At 45.9% G+C, this 26,046-nt stretch overlaps 1 protein-coding gene across 1 annotated transcript in view; it reads right to left on the bottom strand.

The window, feature by feature from the left end:
* ABCA13 (ATP binding cassette subfamily A member 13) overlaps positions 1-19,159 on the bottom strand; it is a 241,923-nt gene extending 222,764 nt beyond the window's left edge. Inside the window, exons 1-3 of the mRNA XM_033088866.1 lie at positions 19,032-19,159; positions 1,502-1,595; positions 467-590 (exon numbers count right to left, since the gene is read on the bottom strand). Of these exons, the coding sequence (XP_032944757.1) occupies positions 467-590; positions 1,502-1,595; positions 19,032-19,100 (287 nt within the window). The 5' untranslated portion in view covers positions 19,101-19,159. The remainder of the gene's footprint in view (positions 1-466; positions 591-1,501; positions 1,596-19,031) is intronic.
* Positions 19,160-26,046: the final 6,887 nt, after the last annotated feature.

Raw genomic sequence — 26,046 nt, 5'->3', positions numbered from 1 at the left:
GGCTGGAGCAAGAAGAAGGAAGAAAATGAGCACTATTTTCATTTAATCTCAGCTGTGAACATCAGGAGCCCTGTCAAAAATAGGAAAACTCCAGTGGGTGGTTCAAACAAATATTGGTCTTGGGGGTATTTGGCACCAAACAAATTAGCTAAGCAAGTAATTTTGAAGTCAGAGTATTAACTTACAGAAAACCAACCATGACATGCAAATGGTATTTGGCAGTCAGGAATCACTTTGTGATTCTTAAAACAGCAGTAGAAAGATGTCCTACTGGAAACTAACCATAAATTGAAAGACATTATTATGTGAGTCTGAATTTAATAAAACCGATTTCCTTGTAAGTCTTAATTCTGTACTTTTGATGATCTCTGACATGTCCCAAATTTTGAGGCTGTACTAAAAGCATTATGCCTGTTTTCTGTACCAGCTTCCCACGAATTTTGGAAAAGAAGCTTGTGTTTCTTACCGGAAATGGTGCTCCGTTGACCCTGCATAGCTGATGTTCCTGCACTGCGACCCAGTGTTGCAAAGAAGGCCTTGGACAAAGGGGAAAACTCCCTGGCTGGGCAGATCACGAGGTTGCAAGTAACCTGGATGTAGGTGCAAGGAAGAAATGAGCCCATAACAACTGGTATCAGAAGTGGAATACCTACTAAGTTACAATAGTAACATATAATATCATACTATTGTATTATTAATCCTGCTATTAATTTAAAGGAGATCTGAGCACTCAGCCAAAAAGAAAAAAAGAAAGAAACTCTTTACATATATCTAACACCTTTGCCCCAGGGTCTGCACTCACAGTGCAAGGTAGAATGGCTCTGCATGGCCACCCCTGCGTGATTCGAAATACATGCCATCCTCACTACCACCACCACCACCACCACCGTCACCACCACCATCACCACCACCACCACCACCACCATCACCACCATCACCACCACCACCACCACCATCACCACCACCACCACCACCACCACCACCACCATCACCACCACCACCACCACCACCATCACCACCACCACCACCACCACCACCACCACCACCATCACCATCACCACCACCACCACCATCACCACCACCATCACCACCACCACCATCACCACCACCATCATCACCACCACCATGACCATCGTCTTCACCATGACCATCATCTTCACCATAACCACCATAGGTATCACATTGGAAACTGAAATGTATCTCCAAATGTTTTACCTCTTCCTCTATTCTTCCTATTTTTACAATGGCACATAGACTCATGCCCACATTGAAGCAGCTTCATTAGAAAAACAAATCTATCTGCTATTTTGAGCAAATGTGTATCGTTTATAAGAGAAAAAATGTAAATTGATGCTTATTGGCACATACCCAGAAATATAGCTACTGTGATATTAGAGTGGAACCCTAGCACACATTGCCCTCAGAATTCAGAGTTTATAAAGAATAGAAGAAAGAGTGCTAATTTTTTTCTCCAGAGATTTTTTTCTCCCGTGAAACTTACAGTTGTCTCTGTGTCTGGGAGGTTCTTGAAAACGAAGTACTATCAGAATCATGAACAGGATACATGGCCAGAAGAATTCAGCAAGAGAAAGGACCTGGGGAGGTTGTTGGGAAAAATTAGTGCATGAGGAAATTGCAAAGCATGATGACATCTTCATCCCTTGCAGGATGGTATAAAGGCCTCCTTTAATGGAGCTCACTGTCATCCCCACTATAGCTATCTGAGAACAAGCATTGGCGACAGGGGCCCCAGGTCACTTGTCACCATATCCATGAATACATCACTCCTTTTCCTTCTCCCACCAGTCCCTTTTCTTTTACTCTACATATTTATTTATTGCACATTATATGACACTAAAGAAATAAATAACTTCATCTATATTTCTCTCTCCAACAGATTAACTATTTTTATTTTTCTAATTTCTTTAATTCCTGACTTTTCCATCTACATAGATATTTTGCCAGAGTTGGTGATGGCCCATGCTTACCTTCATTTTATGAATATTTTCCAGTCACACCATGCATAACTGTCATCTTACTGGTTGCATGATACTCTTATCGAACGAATATACCATAACTCATATTGTTCTATCAGCGAAATTTTTATGTGTAAGTTTTTCTGTTGACTTATTTTCTTAAGATTGGAACAAACCCCTAAAACTCAGATTATTGGAGTCAAATCTCTTGACATAGACTACAAAAGAGCTCCTCATACAAATTACAATAATTTGCATAACCTTGAGTTTTCAAAGTCAAAGGAAAGGAACTGCCACTGATGCAAGGAATTTAATTACTTGGGAGAGAAACTCCATCAACAAGGGATAGCCCAGTGAACAACTACTAATAGAAAACCCTCAATTATCACAAGATTATTTTTACTGTCACCATGCTCCCCTTGTTTTTATGATGGATAATGTTGTTCTAATGACTGCTGCCCACATCATTTTACAAATATGAAAGTTTATAGTCAGACAGAAAACAGACAAGACAATCAACAAACAAACCCTAAAAACCTGCAGGATAGGAAGTTAAGGACACTCAGTCTGCCACTGAAGAGGGCACCTTCCTCTTTCAGACTCCGACTTCCAATGCTTTCAACTAAAATGATCTTCTAGTCACGTTAACTCTTTCGCTCTTTGAACCACTGTGGTTCAAAGAACTCCTGCCTGTCCCAGTCCTTTCCTGAAAGGTCCCCCAAGCAGATCTAAATGTGATCAGGTGAGTGTGTGTGGCCTGGAACCATACAGGCAAAACACAGCAGAAAATCACCGTCTTTAAAATTTTTCAGAAGGACGCATTTCTTGTGCCAGAAAGGGCATCATTAAATTACGTTCTCTGAGAAAGTGCTGAAGTCAAATACCATCCATGCTGGTAGCAGAGGCTCTGTCTGCCAGGGGTCATCCTCTGGTTCAGAGGAGTACGATGAAACCAGAAAGAAAGACCGAGAACACTCAGAAGACCATAGTTCATTTAAGTCATTCTGTTCACTCTCTGCAATAAATTAGTCATTTCTTGGGGCCTGCGGGTAAGACCGTAGCAGGGGAGGATTCCAGAATTAATTCTGGCTGAATACAAATGTGCAAAACAGAAAATATACCGCAAATTAAACTATGCTTTGATACAATTAAGAAGAATAAATACATAATTAATTTTTGTTTTTTTAATTTTAATAAAATATAACTATTTTTTAAGACAAAGAGGTATACAGAAAATGGTTTGTAGACCCAAGTCTCATATCACAACTGTGATACTATAAATAATGTGTATGGTTAGGAAATTCAAAAAATACAGAAAGAATACAATCACAATCACTCTCCCAGTGAACAGTTTTCTTAATTCATTTTTAAAAATACATACATATAAGTGTAACTAATGTTTTCTGAATCAATTTTTCACAGTAACACTTACAGTTCTGCCTCACTGTTTTCAAATACTACATGAAAATCATGGAATTTCATTTATGTAACCAATCACCTAATGATGGAAATTTTTATGGTTTCCTGTTTGGGGCCAATGCTATCATGAGTTTTCTGTCTGGCTGAATTTTGCAAGTATATCTAGGAGGTAGCATTGCTAAATGAGATGACTGAGTCAAAGTGTATATGATTTTGAATTTGGATAGATATAACAAAAATGCCCTCAATAAAGCCTCAACCAGTCATTACTCATGCCAGTCACCTCTCAGTAGTTCCTGAGATTAACAAACTTTTAAATTTCTGTCAAAGTTTTGTCAAATTGTTACATAAAAAATAACAGTTAATTACTAAGAGCAAGCATTTTTCTTAAGTATAGTAATTCCTTGTCTATTAACTCCCTGTTCCCTCCCATGCCCATTTTTCTATTTTTATTTATTTATTTATTTATTTATTTATTTATTTTTTTAATGTTTTGTAAATCATTGTTTCCTGGGTTTTTTGTTTCTTTTTTTTAACTTAAAGAACTCAGCCTTTTGTTGCTTCAGGTATTACAAATATTGTCTCCAGTTTTTTACTTGCCTTTTTATTGTCTAAATATTTTATGCAATCAATTTATCAATATTTCTATTTATAGCACCTGTATGTGTTTTTTCTACCTCAGAAAGACCACCATAATTTAACGGACCCTGTCAAGGCCAACTGAAAATAGTCAGTTGCAGTTGTGAAATTATAAATATGTATTAGTCATAAAATCAATGGCAAATCTCCAGTTTCAAATGGAAACATTAAAAAAATAAAATTCTACATCTTATCATTGAGAAGTTTCTCTAAAGATATTGAAATAAAATTGAACTCTAAGCCTTAAAAAATTGTTTCTTATTTACAAGCCAATCATGAATGTTCTGAAAAACACAAGTAGAAAAACCTTCCACTGTTTTGAATGTGAAATTACTGCATTGAAAAGGAAAGTATCAAAACGCCCAGTTCTGCTGTGTCACTGTCCATTGTGAGGGAGAGAGTCACTTCCTTTCATAAGACTATTTCTCTGCAGGACCTCAAAAGCAGCCTTATCTTTCTCATCACATTTTAATATCATGTTTTTCTTCTCGTGTGTCATTATTATCCTTGAATCTTGCTTAACATCTCTAATCTTACCCGTGTTAAATGGGAATGCTTTCTTAACACTAGGGAGGGATGGAGAAAACACTGGTGCTCGTGTTGTACAGGCGGCTGGAACCAGAGGCCACTGCAGGCTCTGCTCTCAAGAGAAACTGTCATCTGACAAACCTACTAGTGCGTATAGAACAGCAGCCACCCTTCCAAACCACCACCAAGCCCTCTACCTCCAGCAAAGAGTCTCAGGACAGAAGACGGCAGGAGTGTCCAGTTCCACCCCCAAGTTTCACATCCCACAGTACCTCTGACCATGACTCATGGACACCCCTTTCTCAGTTCCCTCAACACAGCTGAGAGACAGTGGCATTTGGGAGACCTTAACAATACATATCTATGAACATATACATATAAAGGACCCCTGGCAAGATAGCATAGTGAAACCTCCCCACAGACTTCTTTTCCCAGACAAAATAAGAGGAGGGAAAGAAAAGAAAAAAGTTAAAGGAGAGAGAGAGACAACTTGTCATTACAAAAAAAAAAAAACCTCTAAAATGTCAAGTAACAAGTTTCCAGGGCCGATCAGACAAGCCTACTGTGGCTCAGTCCTAACTGAGCCCCAAATCTCCAAAGCCGTAGTGATTTACCCCCACAATCCTGGAACTCTCCCAGTACCAACATCTGGGGAGGTAAGAACACAAGAGTCTCCTTATCTCCTTCTTCTGACAGAGGAGCTCAGAAATTGCTGCTGGAATGATCAAATGAAACACGGCAAGTGAACAGGGAGGCTGACTGTTGGGAAAATGTCCAGGGATTCACAGAAAAATAAGAAAAGAATCCAAAGTTCAATACTAGTTTCCCCAAATCAATGGAGTGAACAGGGGATAAGACATATTACAGATTTCCAAAGGAGAGCACAGAGCCCAGCGCATCTGACAATGAAATGATAGCACCCCCTCTCAGGAGAGTCCCCTCTCATCTCCACTAGCATCCCAACCACTCTGCTTGCTGTAGAAAACTGGCACATACCAGATATGCTCAGAGATCACACTAAAGTTTGGAGGAGAAATCAGACCGGTCTCAGATTATTGAAAAGAAAGTCAAGAACAAATCTAACATGTGGGCTGAGCTGTCCAAGTATGAATCAGATTAAAAGAAAGAGTAAAACAGCTATCTAAACATTCTGGAGAGAAGCAAACCAAAAAAGCAAAGAAAGTCATAGAGCATGACTGGAAGAGAAACAACTCAAATAAAATGAATTTCTTTACAACTGTTTCATAAAAGACAATATAATAAGAACAAACATTCACAAACAAGAGCTCAAGGATGATGATAAATAAATGAAACAAGAGGTTGCAGATCTGAGGGGAAAATAACCAAAAAAAAAAAAAAGAAAAAAGAAAGAATCACTGTAGACTTCTAAATAATTTAGAAACCACAGAAAGAAAATAGAAACTGGTGAAACCTAAAATTCTGCATTAGAGAAAGAGTTTGAGATAACAGCAGTGATTTTTTTTTTAAGTTTTAAAGGCAAAAATATTAACACAAAAAAAGCTATAATAATATATTTGAAAAACTATGCAACATAAGGATGATTGTCATCTCTGAAGCAGAGAATCCAATAAATGAAACAAAAACTATTCTTAAAGATGAAACACAGAAGACTTTCCTTGAAGTAGAGAATATGTTATCTGAAGACTTAAAGAGTATGGAGTATTTCTGAGAAAATTCAGCTGTACTTGAACTACAGCTACCAAACTTCAAAGATAAAGGAAGACAACTACAGGTATCCAGGTGGGGAGAAGCAACTCACTAACAAGAGGGGAAAAATCAGTCTGGCTTCAAACATATCCTTAACATATTCAACGTTGGATGTCAATGCATCAGTATTTACAAAGTTCTAATAAAAAGAAAAGTGTGATAAAAATGATACCCAGCCAAAATAGCCCATAAGTAAAAACCAACATATGTTTATTCCCAATCATATAAGAATACAGACATTTATTAACCATGAACCCTGAGAGAGAAAAAAGCTTGGCAATGAAATCCAGCCAAAATAAAAATGGGACAAAATTTAAAATCCAGTAATATCACTTCTGCTTCCAATACTATGCTGACTAGAAACAACAGGGAAACTCCTGACAAAAAAATATATATATAGTTTTTGTTGTATTTCTGTCTTATGGAAAGTAAAAGACATCTCCAAAGAGCTGGGCAGAGGGGAGAGATGAAAATACATTAAAGAGAAGAAAGAAGTTCTGCTGTGACTCTTTTAAGTGTCAGATTCTATTGTAAACGAGCTCCCTTCGAGAGGAATGGTGAGAAAGCAGGTGAGATACTTAAATAATCAATGGCGAAGAATTTTCCAGAACACATAAAAGACACAAGTTCATTGGTAAAGAAAATACAACACTTACTAGGAAACATAAATCCACATTGAAAACTTCAGCACAACTAAGTCAAAAAGAAGACCTCAGCAGCAATTCAAGAAATAAAGACATACTATCTTGAATGAATAGTTAGACTTACCAGGACTAATTATTAGCAAAATAAATACTTAAGTAAAGAAGAATACAATTAATTATCTTTAAATTACTTGGAAAAATTCTGTCAATCTAGAATTATGTGCCAAAAAGCTTATCTCTCAAGAATGAGGGTAAAAGAAAATATTTAAATAATCACAAACCAACATAAGGACACAGACAGGTTAAGACTAAAGAGATGAAAAAGACAAACTAGGTAAATAGTAAGCAAATTAGCTATGATACCATCAGAAAAGATACTTTAAGACAAAGAATATTATTAGATGCCGAGAGGATTACTACATAATAAAAGAAGTGATGTAACAGGAAGATATAATTTTATGCCTTTATATACACTTAAAAATCCTCAAAATATATAAAGCAACAGCTGATAGCAGTACAGAAAGTTCCAAGTTTACGTTCATAGGAGAAGAATGCAATACCTGTCTCACAATAATTTTTTACAGTAGCAAGAGTAAGAAAATGTGTGTTTTTTTAATAAGATACCATTTATATTATTAACAAAAAATACAAAGCATGGGGGCAGAGGAGGTGAGCTAACCAAAGTGTTGTGCAGTTAGTTTATGAAGAAAATTATAAAACTTTATTGAAAGACACCAAAGAGAACCTAAATAAATGAACATTGTTAATGCATAAGAAATTACAACACATACAGATGGTAATTCTACCCAAATTGATCTGTAGTGTCAATGCTATTCCAATGAAATTCCCAAAAGTGCTTGTTTTGTTTTGATTTTGCTGTTATCAAATGTAATGAGCTAGTTCTAGAATATATTTGGGACAGCAAAGGTCGAAAAATATCCAAGACAATTTTCACCAACAGGTTGGAAGAATTTGTCCTCCTGCATATCAAAACCTGTTAAAAGACAGTGCATTGTTAGTTTGACACTCCAGAAACTGACCGTGGGATGGCACAGAGAACTCAAAGCAGAGGTTTGTGTATTTGGAAACTTGATGTAGAAAAAAAGCTGGTCAATGGATGAATGGGAGAAACATTTCCTAGTCAACAAAACGTACCTCCTAATTGGTTATCTTCAGAGTGGGTTGGGGAGGCCGGGGGCGGGAGGGCAGGGGGATTACATCTTACACTCAGTGTCGTACACAGAACTCTAAATGTGAAGAAAAAGAACTTTAAAAATGTCTAGAAGAAAACATAGAGCATCTTCTTCATGTTTTGTCTTAAACAAAACACAAAAGGTTATAAACCACAAAGGAAAACTAAGCCATATTAATGTCTCTGATCTTCTGAAAAGTTGTTTTAAAAGTGAGATCAGCCACAGACTTGAAGAATCTATTTCCACGTAGATAACTGACAGCACAGGATCCTGAACACACACACACACACACACACACGAACGCACGCACGCACGCACGCACGCACGCACGCATGTCACGAGAAGGAATAATCCAAAAGGAAAAAGGCAAAAGACACGAGCAGACAAGAGCAAATGATGGACGCCTTGTAAGTACACGGAGATGCTCCCTCTCCGCAGTGCTCGGGAAGATACCAATGAAACTCATGTGAGATCCCTTCATACCCAGCAGTTTGGGCGAAGGGAAAAAGCCTGAGAACACCAAGTGTCAGTGAGAATGTGGGTCAACAGGCACTGACAACATTAGAAGAGCAGCCTGACAACATTAGAACAGCCGAAGACATAAGCATTCTATGACTTGATAATTCAACGCTATGTAACAAGTTCAACCCTACTGATTTCCTGTGTTAGACTGGTTTTAACACATCAAAAAGGCTCCCCCTGCAATTTAGTTGTTGAGATGGTCTTACACACATGGACTAACGTTCTGCTCAGGGCTGCTCACAATAGCATCATTTGTGAATAAAGAAAAATAGGAGAATGCGTCGATAAATTGTGGGGTACTGGAGCAATAAAAAGAAGGGCACTCGTTCATTTATGCATCGTGAAGTGTGGACTACGTGTTGGGCACTGGGAAACAGCCGTGGACACATGTGACCAAGGAGGGTGGAGTCGATGAACTGAGGGGAGGAAAGGAAGAAGAGTGTGGTCTCCTGGAACTGCAAATGTCAAGGAGCGCAAGCCCGACCTCAGGTCTCACGTCTGCTCTCACTGGGAGCGTGTGCATAGCCCCACAGGCTCCTGCTCCCCATTATCTCATCTATCTGACAGCCGGTGAGGTAGGTCATACTGTGCCAGTTTCGCAGGCTGGAAACCGAGGAGATAATCAGTTTGCCCTGTACCCTTAATGAGTTTGTGATGGAATCTGGACAGAATCGCGGGCCTGCTGATTACATAATTTGCACCTCACTTGAACAAAGCATCACACAGACTGAGTGTGAACCCGATTTTTACTCCTCCAAGTTGCGCAGGCAGAGTGTGGTTTGGGTTGCAACTGAAAACCACAAGGAATAAAATGCTTTGGTACAAAAAATAAAACTTTAAACGAATTAGGGAGGAAAAGGGTCTCTTCGGAGGGGTTGGTCCCAAGACCTCGTTGGCTGAGAGAGGAGGAAACATCGGGAGTTTAGAATATCAAGGAAGCTGAGTGAAGGATGTAATTATTCCGGGGCAAAGCCCTTGGACACAAAGGGCTTGGCAGTAAGCATGAAATTCTATTGTGCCGCTTTGGGGCTCTCCTTTCTGTGGATGCCAGCCTCTCAAAGGAGGAGACTTTCCCAGAGTATTATGAGGTTCCTGCTATAAAATACTGTAAGAAAAGTGGGTTCAAACAAACATGAGTCAGAACCAAATAGCAAATATTGGCAAAATTGAACGGCCTCTACCCTTCACAGTTCTGAGCTGCGACTTCCAAAGACGGCTCAGCAGAGCCCCAACTCCTCCCCAATGGGACCCTTTGCAAACCTTTATGTCGGCTACTGCATTAGCTGGTACTGAGAGGAAGAAATGGATAAACGCTCTCCCTTTCCCTTTATTTTATTTTCTTCGTTTGTTTGGTTTTTAGCTTTATATTGAAAAACAATTGCTTTTCTTTCAACATTCATTCACAAAACATTCATTTAGCACCTATACTTTCCAGCACAAGGTGGGAGACTTTGGAGTAAGTTATAAAAATGAGTGAGGAATGACTTCTTCCTTTAAGGACTCAAAGATGAGCAAACAGCCCGTCCAAGCTCAATGACAACACTGGGAGGAGGGGAACATTGGCATAGCCTTTCCAGAAGTCAGGTCAGCAGTATATTTTAATGTTGTACAAGTGCAGTCTCTTCAACCCAAAGATTCCAATTCAGTGGATTTTTTTTATAAGGAGACAATTAAGAAAGTGACTAAAATACATACTGAAAAAGTGATTCCGGCATTGTTTCCTGCCGTGGTGAAGTCCAGTGCACACATACGGCTACAGCGGAAAGGAGGCTAAGGTCACAGGAGATAGGAAGGTGAGAGGACACGCGCGTTCAGGCATGGCACACGCTGTCCACAGGACAAGTGATCGCCCACGGTGACTGCAGGACAAGCGTGCGAGAAAGACTGAGACGCCCCCTCTTCCTGACTGCCAGTTCACACTGAATGCAGGTTAATCAAAATACCAACTGGAATAATTTTTAATTCAAACTCGTTCTAAAAAATAATGGGTGAGCAAATATGTTCCAAAAGCAAAGAAAATTCTGAAGGAAAAGAAGAGCTATGAAAGATTCTAACCTTATAAAATACTAGAACATATTATAAAGTATAGACGCTTTGAAAAATGAAACTGGTACAGAACGAGAAATGTACATCAATGAAAGGCATGCAAAGTCCAAAACTCTACTGTGTTTCAAAAGATACAGGACCAGATAACCTTTTTGGTACAAGGCAAGGAAGAATTCAACAATGGAGTCAGGCCATTTCAGAATTCAGATTTTTGTAAAAACATAAACTCAAGCCCTATGTAGTACTCAAAAGTGCACTGTAAGTGGATGGAAGTGTAAAGCAGAGTAAATTTAATTGTAGAAAAACTAGAAGAGACTCTTCAAGCCTATGGATGAGTGAAGGAGAATTCCCAGTCTTGAAATGATAAAAGGCAAAGAAAGGTGGTATTATAAGATTATTTCTCGTTCCTCTTTATAATTCATAAATTAAATCAGAACAATAGAAAATAAGGAAACAAATAAAGAACAGCTAACTGGGGAAATACTTATGATACATGTAGCAAGGTCTCGATAACCAAACAGCAAAAGAAAGTCACCAGGCCTCTAATTTGAACTCAGAGAAGAATTTGATGGGCAATTTATCTAAGGAATGACACATATTTTAAAACTATTCCTACTTGTACTAACCCCTCAAAATGGAAAATTAAAGAAACCTTAATTTGTCATTGTACATGTACTGAACTTGCAAAACAGACCACTCACGCCACACGACCACAAGGCCAGGAGAACGTCACACTGGCACACCAGGTGGTGTCATAGGACTTGTCCAACGCTTCTGAAAAGAAACCCTGACAGGTAGCAGGAACAGAGAGATGGATATCGACTTCAGTCCCCTAAATGATGACACACCACGGCTGTGAGACCCAACAAGCCCGGGACCCTGGTCTAAAGAAGATGATGACCTGCGAGAGAGAAGACACTGACCCCACAGGGCTCAGCGGATGTGATCAAAGTACAAACGAAAGGAAATGGGGCAGAGGGGAGACCCTGTGCTCTCAGGGTCACCGAGGTCACAACACAACACTGTTTTAAGTTTCATGTTTGACCTTGTATCGCAGCCCCCATTTCCCACACTCAGCAGGGGTCTTACCAGCTAAGACAAAGGGCAAGATGGGCTTTGGCGCCATGCCTCCTCCATCTTCCCTTCAGTCTCTAAGGAATGGTAATTTTCCAAAATCGGCATGGGGGAACGGGCTCTAGGGTACGCAGTCAGACTGTCAGGAGCTGCAGCCTCAAACCTGAAGGATGCTACGTGCCTGAGAGCCGTCCAGGGACAAACCCCAGCCACCTGGCCCCGGGGTGCACCAGAAACCAGAGTCAGACTGGACACGGTGGTGACCCTCCTGGGGTGAGCCCTGATTTAGCCAAAGCAGGCAGCCCAGGAAGGAAGCATTCCCAAGGGTGGGGAGCAAAGACAGAGGAGGCACGCACCCAGTGGGAGACACAGAGTGACCTCAGACAAAGCAGCCCTCAGAGGCCAGGTTAGTCTAGAAGGTTCCCCAGCAGACAGCTCAGCCACCAGTATAACCTCATTACACACGCCCCAAGGTCACCAATACCTCTGCGCTCCAGAGTTACCGTGACTAGGAGGTGTTTTTTTCTTGTTTGTTTGTTTTTTAATCTTTTCTGCAATTGAAAAACCCAGGCCTGTCTGGGCCAAAGCAAGTAACTTAATCCAGGATTGCCAGTGAGACCCACACCCCCCGGAGGGAAGGAGGAAGCAGCTCTCAGGAAGAGAGGTCTCTGGCTTTTCTTTTTGGTTGCTTGGGGTTTTTTCAGAGCCACACAAATCCACCACCCTACATAGAATCTTCCAGACCTAGAGCACTGTTCTGAAAGCGTGTAGGTGACCGTCAGTGACGGGGTGCAGGGCGGCGTGAGGCCAGTATGGAGGACCCGAGGCCTCTAGAGGCAATGACCTGGCTTCTTATCTGGCCAAACAAGCTGAACTGTCAGGTCCAAGCTGCAGCTGCCCCGGGGCTATGACACCTGCTCTGTGACACCAGGCCCGCCAGAGGAAGAGGCAGCGGAGGGAACTGTCCCATGGTCTTGGCAGGGAAGCTGCCATTTCCCTGGAAATGCTGGAAACACAGCCCCCAGGCCACCCGCTGGAGGACGCCCTCCTTGCCGGTGGGTAGGGGGGTCAGCTGGCGGGTCACTTCTCAGAGGTGGAGTGGAGAACCCCCTGGCAAGCAGGTCACCGCTCCGGAGCGCCCCCAGGCTCCACCTCTGACCCGGGGGATCCCTAACCACAGGAGAGCGCTGGGCCGCGGACCTTCAGCTCCGGGCAAGTGCAGCCGCCTGGGACCGCGGGCCGAGTGCCGCTAGGACGCCACCAGGGGGCGCCAGGGCCGGCTGAAGCCTGAGGTCCCGAGCGTGAGGCCGAGACCAGTGCGGGAGCCGAGTGCCAGCACGCCCAGGCCCCGGCGCGGTGGACGTCCCAGTGCCCCGAAGTTCAGCATCAGGCAGCGGGCCCCGCACCGAAGCCAGAGGTCAGTGGAATGTCACGTCCGCTTGGGGCAGCCACTGGCTGAATGATGCCGAACCGCGGGCACAGGGCATTCCCCCAGCAGCGCGGCCCTCGGCCACCCTGCCACCCTGGGCCGCCGTCTCCGCCCAGAAGTCCTGAGCCAGCAGCTCAGCCTCACAGCGGGAGGGGACGTCAGCCCTTCAGCCCTCTGCTCGCGGACAGGAGTGTAAGGTGTTCTCGGGGTCGTCTAGTTCTCCTAGATTTCCTTTCTTTGACTCAAACGTGTTAGGCAGCGTATTTCTCCCCAGGGTAGGAGGGTGGCACCTGCGGGCCAAGCCACCTGGCTGTGCTTTGCCGCTTAAAAGTCCCAGGCAACCCGCCGCGAGGGTTTGTCTCATTGGGCTCACAAGAGAGAACCCCAGGCTGGGCAGTGTTAACACTGTTTGGGCTGACCTGTGTCTCCCCCAAATTCAGCGCTTAAGTCTGCACCCCCGGAACCTCAGAAAGGCACCTTACTTGGAAGCAGGGCTGTTGCTGGTGTCATGTTAGGATGAGCTCCTGAGGCCGGAGGGTGGGCCCGGATCCAACACGGCTGTGTCCTTGTCAAAAGAATAAATCTGATGCCCTGTTTTGTCTTTTAAAAACAATGCAGACTTTCCACTTATCTCCACAATAATCACTGTTTCTTTCATATGAAAAGGCATTTTCCCCAAATAGTAGAGTAACATTGTCGAAGAGGGAAAAAAGGATGAGTTTTGACAGGAATGTAGAGGGACGACCCTGTGAGGACAGGGAGAAGATGGCGTCTGCGTGCCCGGGAGTGAGGCCTCAGGAGGACCCTGCCTGCCCACACCTGCACTGACACTTCCAACCTGGGGGACCCTGATGCTGAGCTGACTAACCACCCGCCCTCTGTGGGTGGGAGCTGATGCACCCCAACTGCCTGCTGGGCCAGGGGACGGCCCCGTCTTGACTTAGCAAGACTCCAAATCGAAGAATATTGGTGAATGAACCTCAGTCCCCCTTTCAGCACCAACAGTCCATGGCAGCGACTTTCCGTGGAACCTTCTTTATTCCTAAAACCACTTACAGGTCGTTATTCCTATAACCCTCTAGCAACACTTGCACCATCAGCATGTTAATACAGTTAAAGTTTGACTGTGTTAAGTTTGTTTTTCTCTACTATAAAGTTATTCTGCTATTTTTTAATAAATACACCACTGTAGCATCGTGTCAGAAGCCACCTTTCAATCTTTTCCAACCTGCCTCTCAGAGATGGCAGGCTCCTGACCTTTCACCTCTCAATTTCCACTCACACCCTTAGCTGACCTTCATAGCAAATCTGACAACAAATAGTTAATAACTTGTAATTATACAAAACCAGCAAAAATCAATCTCTAAGGCCTAAACAACTTCCGAAAGAAATAAGAGCTACCTGATTTCTGGGGTTTGACATCTATAACTTCCTACAATTTCAGAAAAATACAGAAATCATGGCCAGCGTGTTAATTGTTTCTAAAGGAAATTATTTTTTAACATTAAGTTAGACTTTTAGCACCCGAATTCAGAGGTGGCCAAAAATCTCAAAGAAATGTGGGGTTTTTTGGTCTTATAAAAGGAACACACACGTTCACATACATACAAAAGCTGAGGTTTGAAATACTTGGAACTCAGCCTGAGAATTAGTTCCCTGCATGTTTAAAGAAAACAAAAAGTGGTTTCCCAGGTGGTATTCTAAGGACCAGGCCCTGAGGTGTCTGGCAAGGAAGTGGACACGAAGACTGAGGTGCAGCCTGGGTGAGGTGGGCTTACTGGGGGTCCTCTAATGGCAGGGACGGTGGGTTTGAACTGGCTTTGTGTTGCGTGGAGAGCCCACCAGTGTGGAGCTGAGACAGAAGGGGACTCCATGATGAAGACACCATAGTTTGTGTTTGTATCTAAGAGAAAGTGTGGCCTTTTAAAGCAAGAATATGGAGGTTTACGTGTGGGGAGGGATCTGGGATGCGAGGGCAACAGGCAGAACTGTGTTCCTACTGAGCTGGTGGCCAGTAGACTTTTGTTGTTTCCATGAGCCTCTAACGACCCATGCTGGGAGAGGGCCACGGGTTTTTAGGATTAAACTCAGCTCCAATCAAAGTCCTCAGGGAAAGTCCACCACACCCAAGAGGCCTGCATCACCTTTCCTCGATGGAGTAAGGAATCAGAGCCCTGTCCAATTCGGGGTGGGGACGGCGCAGCCACAGGATGCCAGGTGCAGACAGAGAGGAAGATTCTCACACATGGGAGATGGGAGGCACCGTGACCTGCAAACGTCACTGCTGCATGACATGAGGGGCTGCAGGACTGTGCCACCCAGTGGGCAGGCTCTGGGTCAGCTCCTCTCTGCAGTGTCAAACCCCAGAGCCGCAGAAGCAGAAGACCTCCGAGCCACAGACACTTGGCTGATGTGATTTCTCGTTGGTGTTGGTACTGAATTGCTCAAATGAGAAAGAATGAATCAGACTGATTTACAGTTAGAAGGAAATGAATGAGCTATAAGCTCGCGTGGAAAGCATGGCTCCGGCCAGGGTGTCAGCCAGTGCTGATGACCTTGCTGGATGCCCGTGGGGACGCTCCTGGGACACTGTCAGCTGGCACCAACTGCTCAGACTCAGGCGTCCTTCCCTCTGAGCAGAAACCCCGCTGCAGGAAGTTCATTCCAGAGAAAACATCCAGTAGAAGAGGCATCCTTCACACATACAGATGTCATTCACAATGAGAACCTGAATGCCCAACCTGAGGAAATGGCTGCGCAAACCACGCCTGTGCAATTGATCAGGTGCAGAGCCATCACCTAGGAGACCAAACCGAGACTTGGGGCTTCAGTGGGGGTGGGGGGGGCGCAAAAAGCTATGGTTTTACGAAAAAATATTGCATTCTATTCTTGCCTAATGACAAGAAAAGCATAAAAGTAGCAGATGCACTAGGATAATGAACTTTAGATGATCTTTAAAGCTTTCCTTACTGTTAGAGCGCTGTTTGCACAATAAATAAAAATCAAGAAGCAAAAAAAAAAGTGGTATTAAAATGGTTACAAAAACATTCTTCTATTTAAACTAATTTTTTCTAAGAAGAGCGGAATTTCAACAATCTATAAAGCTAAGTATGAAGACAAGTAGGATGGGTACTAGTCATCCAGTCAACACTCTTCTTTTTATTTTTCTGTCTGAAATGTCCATAATAAAATGTTTTCTAAAGGAACTATAACAATAAAATATAGTAAAATGAAGAGGCTTTTTAAGTAAACATAAAAGCAGACAATAGTGTACTCATCGTACAAGCAGTGCCCAAATCTTATGCACTAAATAAACATATATAAGTGGCCGTTTAATCACCCGGTCAGATTGGTCATCCCACCGTTTATGCCAACACCCCATTTCCATAGTCAGGAAGCTGCAGAAATGAAGGATTTACAGAGAATCATCAGAAAACGGGAGGAAGCTATGAAAAACAGGTCAGTTTAAAGACCGTACTTCCAACGTGACAGCACGAGGAGATGAGAACCCACTCCCATTCCCCTGGGGGCTCCTAACCCGTCTTTGCAAGAAGCCTCGGGTCACCCTCTTTCTCTCCCCACACTCCGGGCTGGCTCCCTCCGATGTCAGAGGCCATCCATTTCCATCGTCCCCGAACTTTGGCCAAATAAGAAAACAGCTCCCACTCGTAGGCCGGCCGCTGCCAAGCACTAACTCATTTTGCAGGGAGGAAAACCAAGTGGAAGGGATTAGGAAGTACTAACTGCCAGTTATAAAAGTCATGAGAATGTAAAGTGCCACCCAGGGAAGAGGGTCAGTAATCCTGCAATAACTGTAAGGGGCCAGGTGGGTCCCAGACTTATGGGGGGGTGGGTCACTTCATAAGATATAGAAATGTCTAATCACTGTTATACACCTGAAATTCATACAGCGTTGTATGTCAACTGTACTTGAAAAATAAATTTAGGAAAAGGAATCCGCCCAGCCGAGTAAACTAGTGCGCAGCAGGGTGGGGGTGTGGAGCCAGTCTCTGCGTGGAACCCCATGTTGTTTCTCCTTTGCTGTTACGAGCGGAGCTGTAACAAACAACCTGTGCAAACACCACATGTGTGTGTGGACATCTGCAGGACATGTCCCCAGAAGGAGGCTCACTACCGTGTTTCCCCGAAAATGGGACCAAGCCGGACAATCAGCTCTAATGCGTCTTTTGGAGCAAAAATTAATATAAGACCGGGTCTCATATAAGTAAAATTAGACCAGGTCTTATATTAATTTTTGCTCCAAAAGATGCATTAGAAGTAATGGTCTGGCTAGGTCTTATTTTTGGGGAAACACAGTAGCTTTGTCCTTATATATCCAAGTGCTTCTCTCAGCCAGAACCACAGTTCAGGAAGGCTGGGCACTCATTTGCCTGGTTCACCTGGCATCCTGCATATAGCAGAGATGCAGTAAAGCTTGTATTACTTCACGCACTCATTCAATAAATATCATTAAACACCTACTAAGTGCCAGGCACTGTTCTGGGTGCTGGCCAAATACACTGGTGACCGAATCAGAAAAACTCCCTGCTCTCATGGATCTGACAACCTCACCTGGGTTCCAGAGGAAATTAGCAAATAGGTACACCTGTGGTATGAGCGCTCAATAAATACTAAGTAGAAAGATCAGGCAAAGGACGGGGTGAGGAGCCATTTCAATCAGTGGTCACCAAATAAATAAGGAATGAAATATTTCTGATAAGCACATTTATCTCAGTAGCATCAACAATCGAGGAAACACTGAAACAACTCAAGTGCCCGACAGTGAAGGGGAGACGGAGCCGCTCCCAGGTTTAATTGAATTGATGACTAAAAGCAGGAAGAGTGGTGCTGGGAAACTGACCTCCCACACGAAAACAGGCTTAGTTCCCCCGAAACAAGCCATGTCAATAAAATACACCGTTCGCAAACTGAAAAACACCTACACGTCCACCAGTGCCCCAACGACCAAGAACAGAAGTCTCTCTGGTTCCTTCCCGACCTTAGAACTTGGGTGCAATCAGAGTTCCAGCTGGGATTGCTCACACCCTGAAGATCATCCCATGAAAAAGAAAAATCCCCATTAACATTGACCTTATTTTGAAGAGGAAATAAAGAAAATGAGAATTCAGAAAAATGGAATTCAATGTCAGTTACTGAATGTCTTCAAACAGAAGCAGTGGTCAGCAGAAAAACCCCACTTGCTAAGCATGGACCTTAAAATCAGAAATTATGTAGATGTTATGCAGCTCTACCTCTACTGAAAGGGACATATTCAGGGTTTAATGTTTAAACCAGCAGCCTCCGTAGTAAATAAAGCATGGCTCGTGGTAACAAGCCAGTGGCTTCCACTTGGTTAGAAGGCAGTTTACAGGGTATTTACCAGGCTTTAGCCCAAGGCTGGTCTGAGCGATTCCATCCACTTAGAGACCTTGGCAATGCCTCTGGGTACAGTTCCAAAGGGCGTGAATCAACACTGATGCTTTGACATGAAAGGATACACTGCCAGCCCTGGGGACATGGGCTGCAGCCTCTGGCTCTGCAAGTGGGCGCAGGGAACTTACTATTTGTGCATATATTGCATTTTGTGCCTCGTCCCTTCAACCAGAAGATTTGCAGCTTAGTTTTTATAAGATGCCCAAAACACCAATTAGAGCTCAAATTCCACTTTTTATTTTTTCAGTTTTTCTAAATTAGGCCTGTTCTGACAAAATGCCGCGGGCTCGGTTTTGCACTGGTCCTGAGGATCAGGCGCCTAGGCCCTGAGGACAGGTCCTGCCCCGCACCACCCGCCTCCCCACCTCGTGGGCCCGGGGGCCAGGCAGCGCGCACTCACCGGTTGCCTGAGTCTGCACAGCCAGTTCTTCCAGAGCAAGGCTCGGAACTGGCGCGCGGCCGGCCCCATGCCCCTCCTGCTCGGTGGGGAAGCCTCGCGCCCCGGCCTTATATCTGCGGGGGGGCCAAGGCCTGCGCATTAGTCAATCCCAACAAAAGTGAGTGATGCAAGGCGGCTTACGGGCGGGAGACCGAAGGAGGCGGCACGGAGGGACCCTCCCGCTGAGGACCTATTGAGAAATCTCACCTTTCCACAGCCGTCCAGTGGGGGTGGGGTGGGGTGGCGGTGGGTTGGGTTACAGGAGGCCCTTCCCTGCACACAGTTACTTCCCAGAGCACACGGCACCACGCGCGCGAACGAAGCGCGCTGACTCTCAGCACTGACCCCCTGGCCCTGACGCTAGTTGGAGGGAATGACTCCTCTCCCGCCGCCCGACCCCAGTCTCCATTCCCGAGAGAGCAAAGGGAAAGGAGACGGCAGCCGTGTAGGTCTGGGGGGACGGAGCGAGGGTGGTTCAAGATCAGCTGTGCTGTCACAACCCCCCAATACCCCTGCTTCACCCATTTCCCCCAAAGGGCTGGGACCCGAGCGTCAGAGGGCAGGAGGGAGCCTCAGGCAGAGCGGGGAATCTGAGTAAACCCAGATAAAGCCAATACGACAGGACCGGGCAGCCCCTCTCCCATCTGTGACTCATCTGATGCCCTGATACCCGAGAGAGGCTGTGGCAAAGCTCAGTGAGCAGCCACAGGCGGTCCCTCCTGCACCTTCCTGGAGGCTGGCAGGTGTCAGCAAGGCTGTGGGCGACTGGACGCTGCGTGATTCCTGTACGCGTTAATCTTATCGGGCTTGATGGGTTCAGCTAGGGGGCGGTTGCTCCACTGTCCTGAGGCCGTCGCTCCTGAGTTCCTGCACCCCTCCCCCCACCCCCGGGGCTGTGGTCAGGGAAAGAGCTGCAACCAGCAACCAGAGCCTGTGGTCTTCCGTTTCACAAAGCGATTTCCACAAGCTATGCACACTCCATGAAAGGCTTTTGCAACAGGAAACGGGCACTGGCTGCAGCAGAGGAATTGCCTCAATTATCCTGCAAACCTGCTTTGCAAAAGAACACTATTTTTACACTTTATTCTATGATGTGTTATTTTGTAGCATGAGCACAGATGACAAGTTCCACGAGTTCTGGGGTGCAGGAACCTGTTTAAATTTGCAAGAGTTTCCCGACTGTGTGGTGTTGGGAGCTCGCCTGGAACCAGGGAGCAGCAGACTCCCTTTGCCTTGTGGCCTTGTGTCCACTGGAAGCTGGACCTATGTATGACCATACCTGCTTCGGGGTGTGGGGGCGAGTCAGGGACAATAAATTCACATGGGCGTTTTTAAAGGAACGGTGCTCCCAGATGCCCACAGCAATCACCACAGAGACTTTAGACTGCCACCCTGGCCGTGGATTTCCACTCAGCTGAGGTCAGAGGGGCTCAGCAGAGGCTCTATATTTGGGTCACTGGGAAAGTCAAACCCTGGGGGGGTTGCCTTCCCTTCATCTGCATCTGAGCTGTTTGCTGCAGGGGGAGGCTGGGGCCGGCATGGAGGCCCCCCCAGTCACCCCTCAGCACAGGTTGGCCTCCCACAAGCCCCCTTCTGTGCCTCCTCTCCTGCGTTCAGTTGTGTCTACACCCGGCTCCCTCCCAGCCAGTGTTCTGCATGTGTCGCTGCTTGCTTTATTGTGTAAAATGTCCCAGAGGGCAGTCAGCAGGCCCACGGTGGGTCTCAGCCAGGCTGGACCCTGAAACTTCCAGAACAGTGTCAGGTCCCCAGTGCTTCCTGAGGGGCAGGTGGCTGAGAGGCAGGTGACTGAGACCTGGAAGCCACCACCTGGGGCAGGCAAATGTCAGGTCCTCACCTGACCCCAGTGCATCCACTTCCCCTCAGCGGATTCCTTCTTTCTCAGGGTAAGGGTCTTCTACTTTGGCTATTACAAAAGGTCGATGAAAAGCCTGTTGTCACGACCTAGCAGCTCATTAATCGGGAAAGTTAACACCCAGCAGGGAAACTTGTTGGAAAACGATGCCACTAACACTACAGCTGGTTACCACTGAGAAAGACTTTTCTTGACCAAACTCTAAACAGGTTCCTCTGAACCCATCAAAGCCTCACCCTTGGCATGTCCTAAGGAGCGCAGTTTTAGTTTTGCCAGAACCCCCCGCTATATCTAATCAAATTCCTCACACACACACCCCACACCCCACCGTTCCCCAGATGATGTCCGATCACCCCCGGCCTGCCCTCGGCAAGAATCCTGGTAGGCCAATTTATCTAGAACGACCCTACCCTCTGTGAAGGTTCACTTGATATGTCAACTTGACAGGCTCAGGGAAGCCCAGAGAGCTGGTGAAACATAACTTCTGGGTGTGTCTGTGAGGGTGTTTCTGGGAGAATTCAGCTTTTGATTCAGCAGACTGAGTACAGAGATCCACAGTCACCAGTGGGCGGCAGCATCCAATCCTTTGGGGGCCTGAGTGGAACCAAAGGAAGAGGAAGGCTGAATTCCCTCTGTCTCCTGGAGCTGGGACATCCATCTTCTCCCGCCTCAGACATCACAGCTCCGGGTTCCTAGCCCTTCAGACACAGGCTGAACTACACACTGGCTTCCCTGGTTCTCCAGCTTGAAGATGGCAGATGGTGGAACTTCTTGGCCTCCATAATCACCTGAGCCAATTCTATATATGTATCATATTGGTCCCATGTCCCTGGAGAACCCTAGCACACCTTCTTAGTGCCTTTCCATCTCTCAACCGTTCCCCTCCCCTGCTCTTGGCTGTAAATCCCCACTTTCTTTGTTATATTCTGAGTTGAGCCCCATCTTTCTCCCCCTTTGTGGGTAGTCCTTACACCTATTGCAGTAGTCTTGAATAAAGTGTGCTTTCCTGATTTAACAAGGGTCATGCATAATTTTTTCTTTTTCACTATTTACTCTGTATGTTTCTCTCAATGTATGAAATATGCTTCCTAGAACAGTGTGAGGGTAACATATCATTACAGGGCAGTTTAAACTATGTGGCATCTGCCACAAAACTTAATCAATTTCTCTAGAAAAACGTTTCAAGCGTCACATGACCCTCCCTGTTGCACATTTACCATTATGTCGGCTTTTTGCGTAGTGGGACCAACTGCCACTTTCGGACATTGCACTCGCCCAGCCATCTTGTCACATGCCCACAGCTCGCAGACACCGGATTTAATCTGAGCGCCCAGTCACCTCTGAAACGTGACTGTGATAGTTTAGTAGATGGGGATGAAGCCTCCCACGAGCTTTGGCTTTCAACAGCCTGGGCGACTGGCAACAGGGAGGCTTCCAGCTTCCCACGAGGTCCAAGCTCACCTTGGACACAGGTGCTTCAGTGTTCTGTTGCCGAGGTAGACTGCGACACACCAGGGTGGGAGCTTTCAAACACCCTTTGTCGGGGGCTGTGTGACGGCTCTATTCATGCACAGAGGCCTCGCCCACTCCCGAAGGGGCAGGTGCGAGCAGAGGCACACAGCAAACATGCTGCCAGGAAGGACGTCCTCCCGAGATGGACCCATGCTTTTCAAAGTGTTTCCCTGCCTAGAGAAAGAAATCAGGCCAGCAGTTCCCCAAGAAGTTCAGTAGAACTTCTCCCAGATGACCCAGCAATTCCCCTCCTCAGCCTACCCCAAAAGAATCGAAAGCAGGGACCGGGGTGCGCGTGCACATCTGCACACCCACGTTCATGGAAGCCTCATTCACAACAGGCAACAGGCAGACACAACCCAAGTGCTCACCAATGGATGAGTGAGTGAACAACTGGCATGAACAGACAGTGGGATATTCCTCAGCCTTAGACAGGAATGTGATTTCGCTAAGGAATGTGCTATTGTATGAATGGGATGGACCTTAGAAACAATGTGAAGTAAGACAAACAAAAAAGGATAACTCCTGCGCGAGTCCACTTACCTGAGATTCCCAGAGTAAGCAAACTCAGAGACAGACGGTGAGTTAGAGGTCACCAAGAGATGGGTGTGGAGTTTGCCTTGGGGGTGATGAAAAAGCTTTGGGTGGACATAGTTGTGATGGTCACACAACATGGCAAAAGCACTTGATGCCGCTGCCTTGTACACCTATGGGTGATTGAAATCACGGCTTTTATGTTATGTCTATTGTACCACAATACACATAGAAAGGTTAGCCCAGGAGCTTGTTAATATCGATTACTCAATAAACTTGTCTTAACATGCAGTGGAAAATAATTGACGAGCCAACACCAATCGGCTCTATTTACTGAGGGTCAGATCTGTGCCCTCCTCAGCTCTGGGAACCCCACTTTCCATAGAAGGTTACTGGGGCTCAGGGAGAGGGTCCTGACAAGATCTCATCACTAGTAAGTGTCAAGAAGAATTAAAAATCAGAGCTGCTCAGGTAAACCCACCGCCTTGTGTCACTCCCTCTGCTGCACTTCTCACCTGAGGGACAGTTCTTAGGTTTTCTTCTGTAGAAAAAAAATGCTATGTTTCCCTAGGAAACTATATGTGTCTGCAGCACACCGTTTCAGGTGGTATGCTTCAAGTGACCCATGGACAGATGCAGTCCGTCTGTCCCACCCAGTGGGGATTCTAAGTACCTTCTCCCTGCCCTTCCCTTCCTAAAATTCATTTGCATCTTTGTTTGCAATACATTTCAACATTCCTCAGTGGTTCAGATAAACTGTGCTTTTTCCATTCTGTTCTGAACCCATTAGAATAGACTAGTTTCCTCACGTGAATAAAATAAAATATTTAACACATTTACTCCCATGTCTGTGGGGAAACCTGATTTTCCCTTTTTTCTAAAAGTTCTCTTGAACACTCCCCGTTGCACAACAGGGAAAGGGCAGCTGCGAGAGCAGAAGACAGGTGGGGCCATCCTGGGCCAAAATCAAAGCCAGCCCCCGATGACATCATGTGTCTCCCAAGAGAGAACGGACTCAGCCGATACTCAGGACATCAGGGAAGCTCACCAGCTGGAGCACACAGTGGGACAACACGGACTGTGTTGGTCCACAGATAACTCATCTTCCCGGAACGGAACTCTCCTGTGTTCCCAGGGGCTTCTGGCAGTGAGGTCAGATTAGCCGTCCTGGGGCTCGAGCCCTCTACATAGTCGTTAAGCCTATTCTCTTCCTCAGAAAGGACAATGCGGTGAAACTGTCATAGGCCAGCCTGGGCAAGAAGACAGCCGTCACCCCGATCCCTCAGTCTGCGGCCTGTCCACGGGCAGCTGACCAGTTTCCCAAACAGAAAGACCTGCACCTAATCTGAGAGTTGCTTTGCAACCCTGGGCAAGTCCCAATTCTGGGACCAGAACCTTCCTCTGTAAAAGGGGAAAGAGAAGACCTGCATTGCAAGGTTCTGAGAAGTCAATGCAGCAAAGAGACCAGAGCATTGTTTTAAAAATCGTGCCTGGTGCTCAATCAACTCAGATTAATAGAATAACAGTTTCCTCTCCACCCCACACCCCCGCCCCAGGATCTCAGGCAACCACACCTGGCCTGCGGTGGCGCTGTCACGATAAATGGTAAAGGTGTAAGGCCGGATTGAATCTTCTACAGCATTTCATTATCCTTATTGCCATTTACAAAAACGAGTCTTCACTCTCGCTGCTTCTGGTCAGGTGGCATCACTGTCAGTGTGATGAGACTGGACGGGAGGGGGCGGCAGCGGCGAGTCCATGGGAGGGGGGCGACACCACCTCAGGGATTCTGTGTCACAGCCCCAGCTCGACATGAGACATGAGAGCCCCGCCAGCTTCACCTGTAAGGGCTTGAACACCTCACCCACCGGGATGAAGTTACTTCCCTGTTACAAAGTGCTGCACCGTTATTCAAGTTTGGAGTCATTCTGAGTGCTTACCTACGTCACGTCACCGCTGGATCACACTAAAAAAAAGGTGCGGTGAGACAGGTGACACTGGTTTGTGAAATCCAGGTGATTAGCTCCATTAGAACAAACCCAGTGATGTCCCTAATTCTCTCTGACCTGCCAAAGCACTGAGAGTGGACTGTACTGGTGTCATCTAATCCTGCTCAGAGGGGTCCCTCGGCACCTGGAATGGAGGAAGACACAGGGACCAGGCCAGGAAACCAGGTGGGGTGACCATGCAGGTGGAGGGAGGGGTCATCTTGAGAAATCCAGGTAACCCTTGCTTGAGGGCATTTTCAAGGCCGGTTCCAGAGTCACCTTGGTAACCAAACCAAACTAATCCTGTTGTCACAGGAGTGGAATTGTTACCGTTCATCCATCAGAACAACACTTTGTTCAGCAGGCGTTCCCTGCATGTGGGCACTGTCCGGCCCGCACAAGGCCATCGCGCAGCCTCACACTCCTGTGATGCCGGCAGGAGTCACCTGCGGACACAAGTGGCATCTGTGGGATAAGCGAGGTGCCCTTCTGCTCACAGCCAGCAGAGGGCAGCGCAGGCCCATCCAGGAGTCTCAGTATGGCCTGGGCATCAGAGGAAACAAGGTGCCCCACGGGAGTTCCGTTCCCTCTGCCTGGCCCCAGAAAGCGGTGTCAGTGTGCAGGTTCTAGGCCATACCTGACGGGCCCAGCCCTTCTCTGGCTGGTAGCACCGTCCTCTTCAGTTTAAATGTCGTCAATTGCCCAGTGTCTTGAGTCCTCTCTGCCTTGCCACATGTCCTCGCTGAGAGGGCCCCACAAGCTGGGGTGATGGGTCCTGTCTGTATCCTCAGCCCAGCGGGGGCCAGGCGACAACACGCACATTAGTGACCCTCTGTCCACAGCACACGGGCTCCCAGGGGCCACATGGCAGCAACCCGTTCAGTGAGCTGGAGGCCACAGGAGACTGACCCACTCTGGCCTCAGCTGAGGTTTGACAGGCAGACATGTACCTGGAGGGGCTGGGCAACATCCAGGTGAAGTCTGGGGCACTCGGGAATCTGGGGACAGAGGGGAGTATAGGGCAGTAGCCTGGGGACAGAGGGGAGTCGGGGTCCTGCACCTTGTGCTG

This window comes from Rhinolophus ferrumequinum, chromosome 20, assembly GCF_004115265.2.
Source record: "Rhinolophus ferrumequinum isolate MPI-CBG mRhiFer1 chromosome 20, mRhiFer1_v1.p, whole genome shotgun sequence".
In the NCBI taxonomy this organism is placed as follows: Eukaryota; Metazoa; Chordata; class Mammalia; order Chiroptera; family Rhinolophidae; genus Rhinolophus; species Rhinolophus ferrumequinum.
Note: the sequence above shows the minus strand (reverse complement) of the source record. Positions and strands in the feature narration are given on the sequence as shown.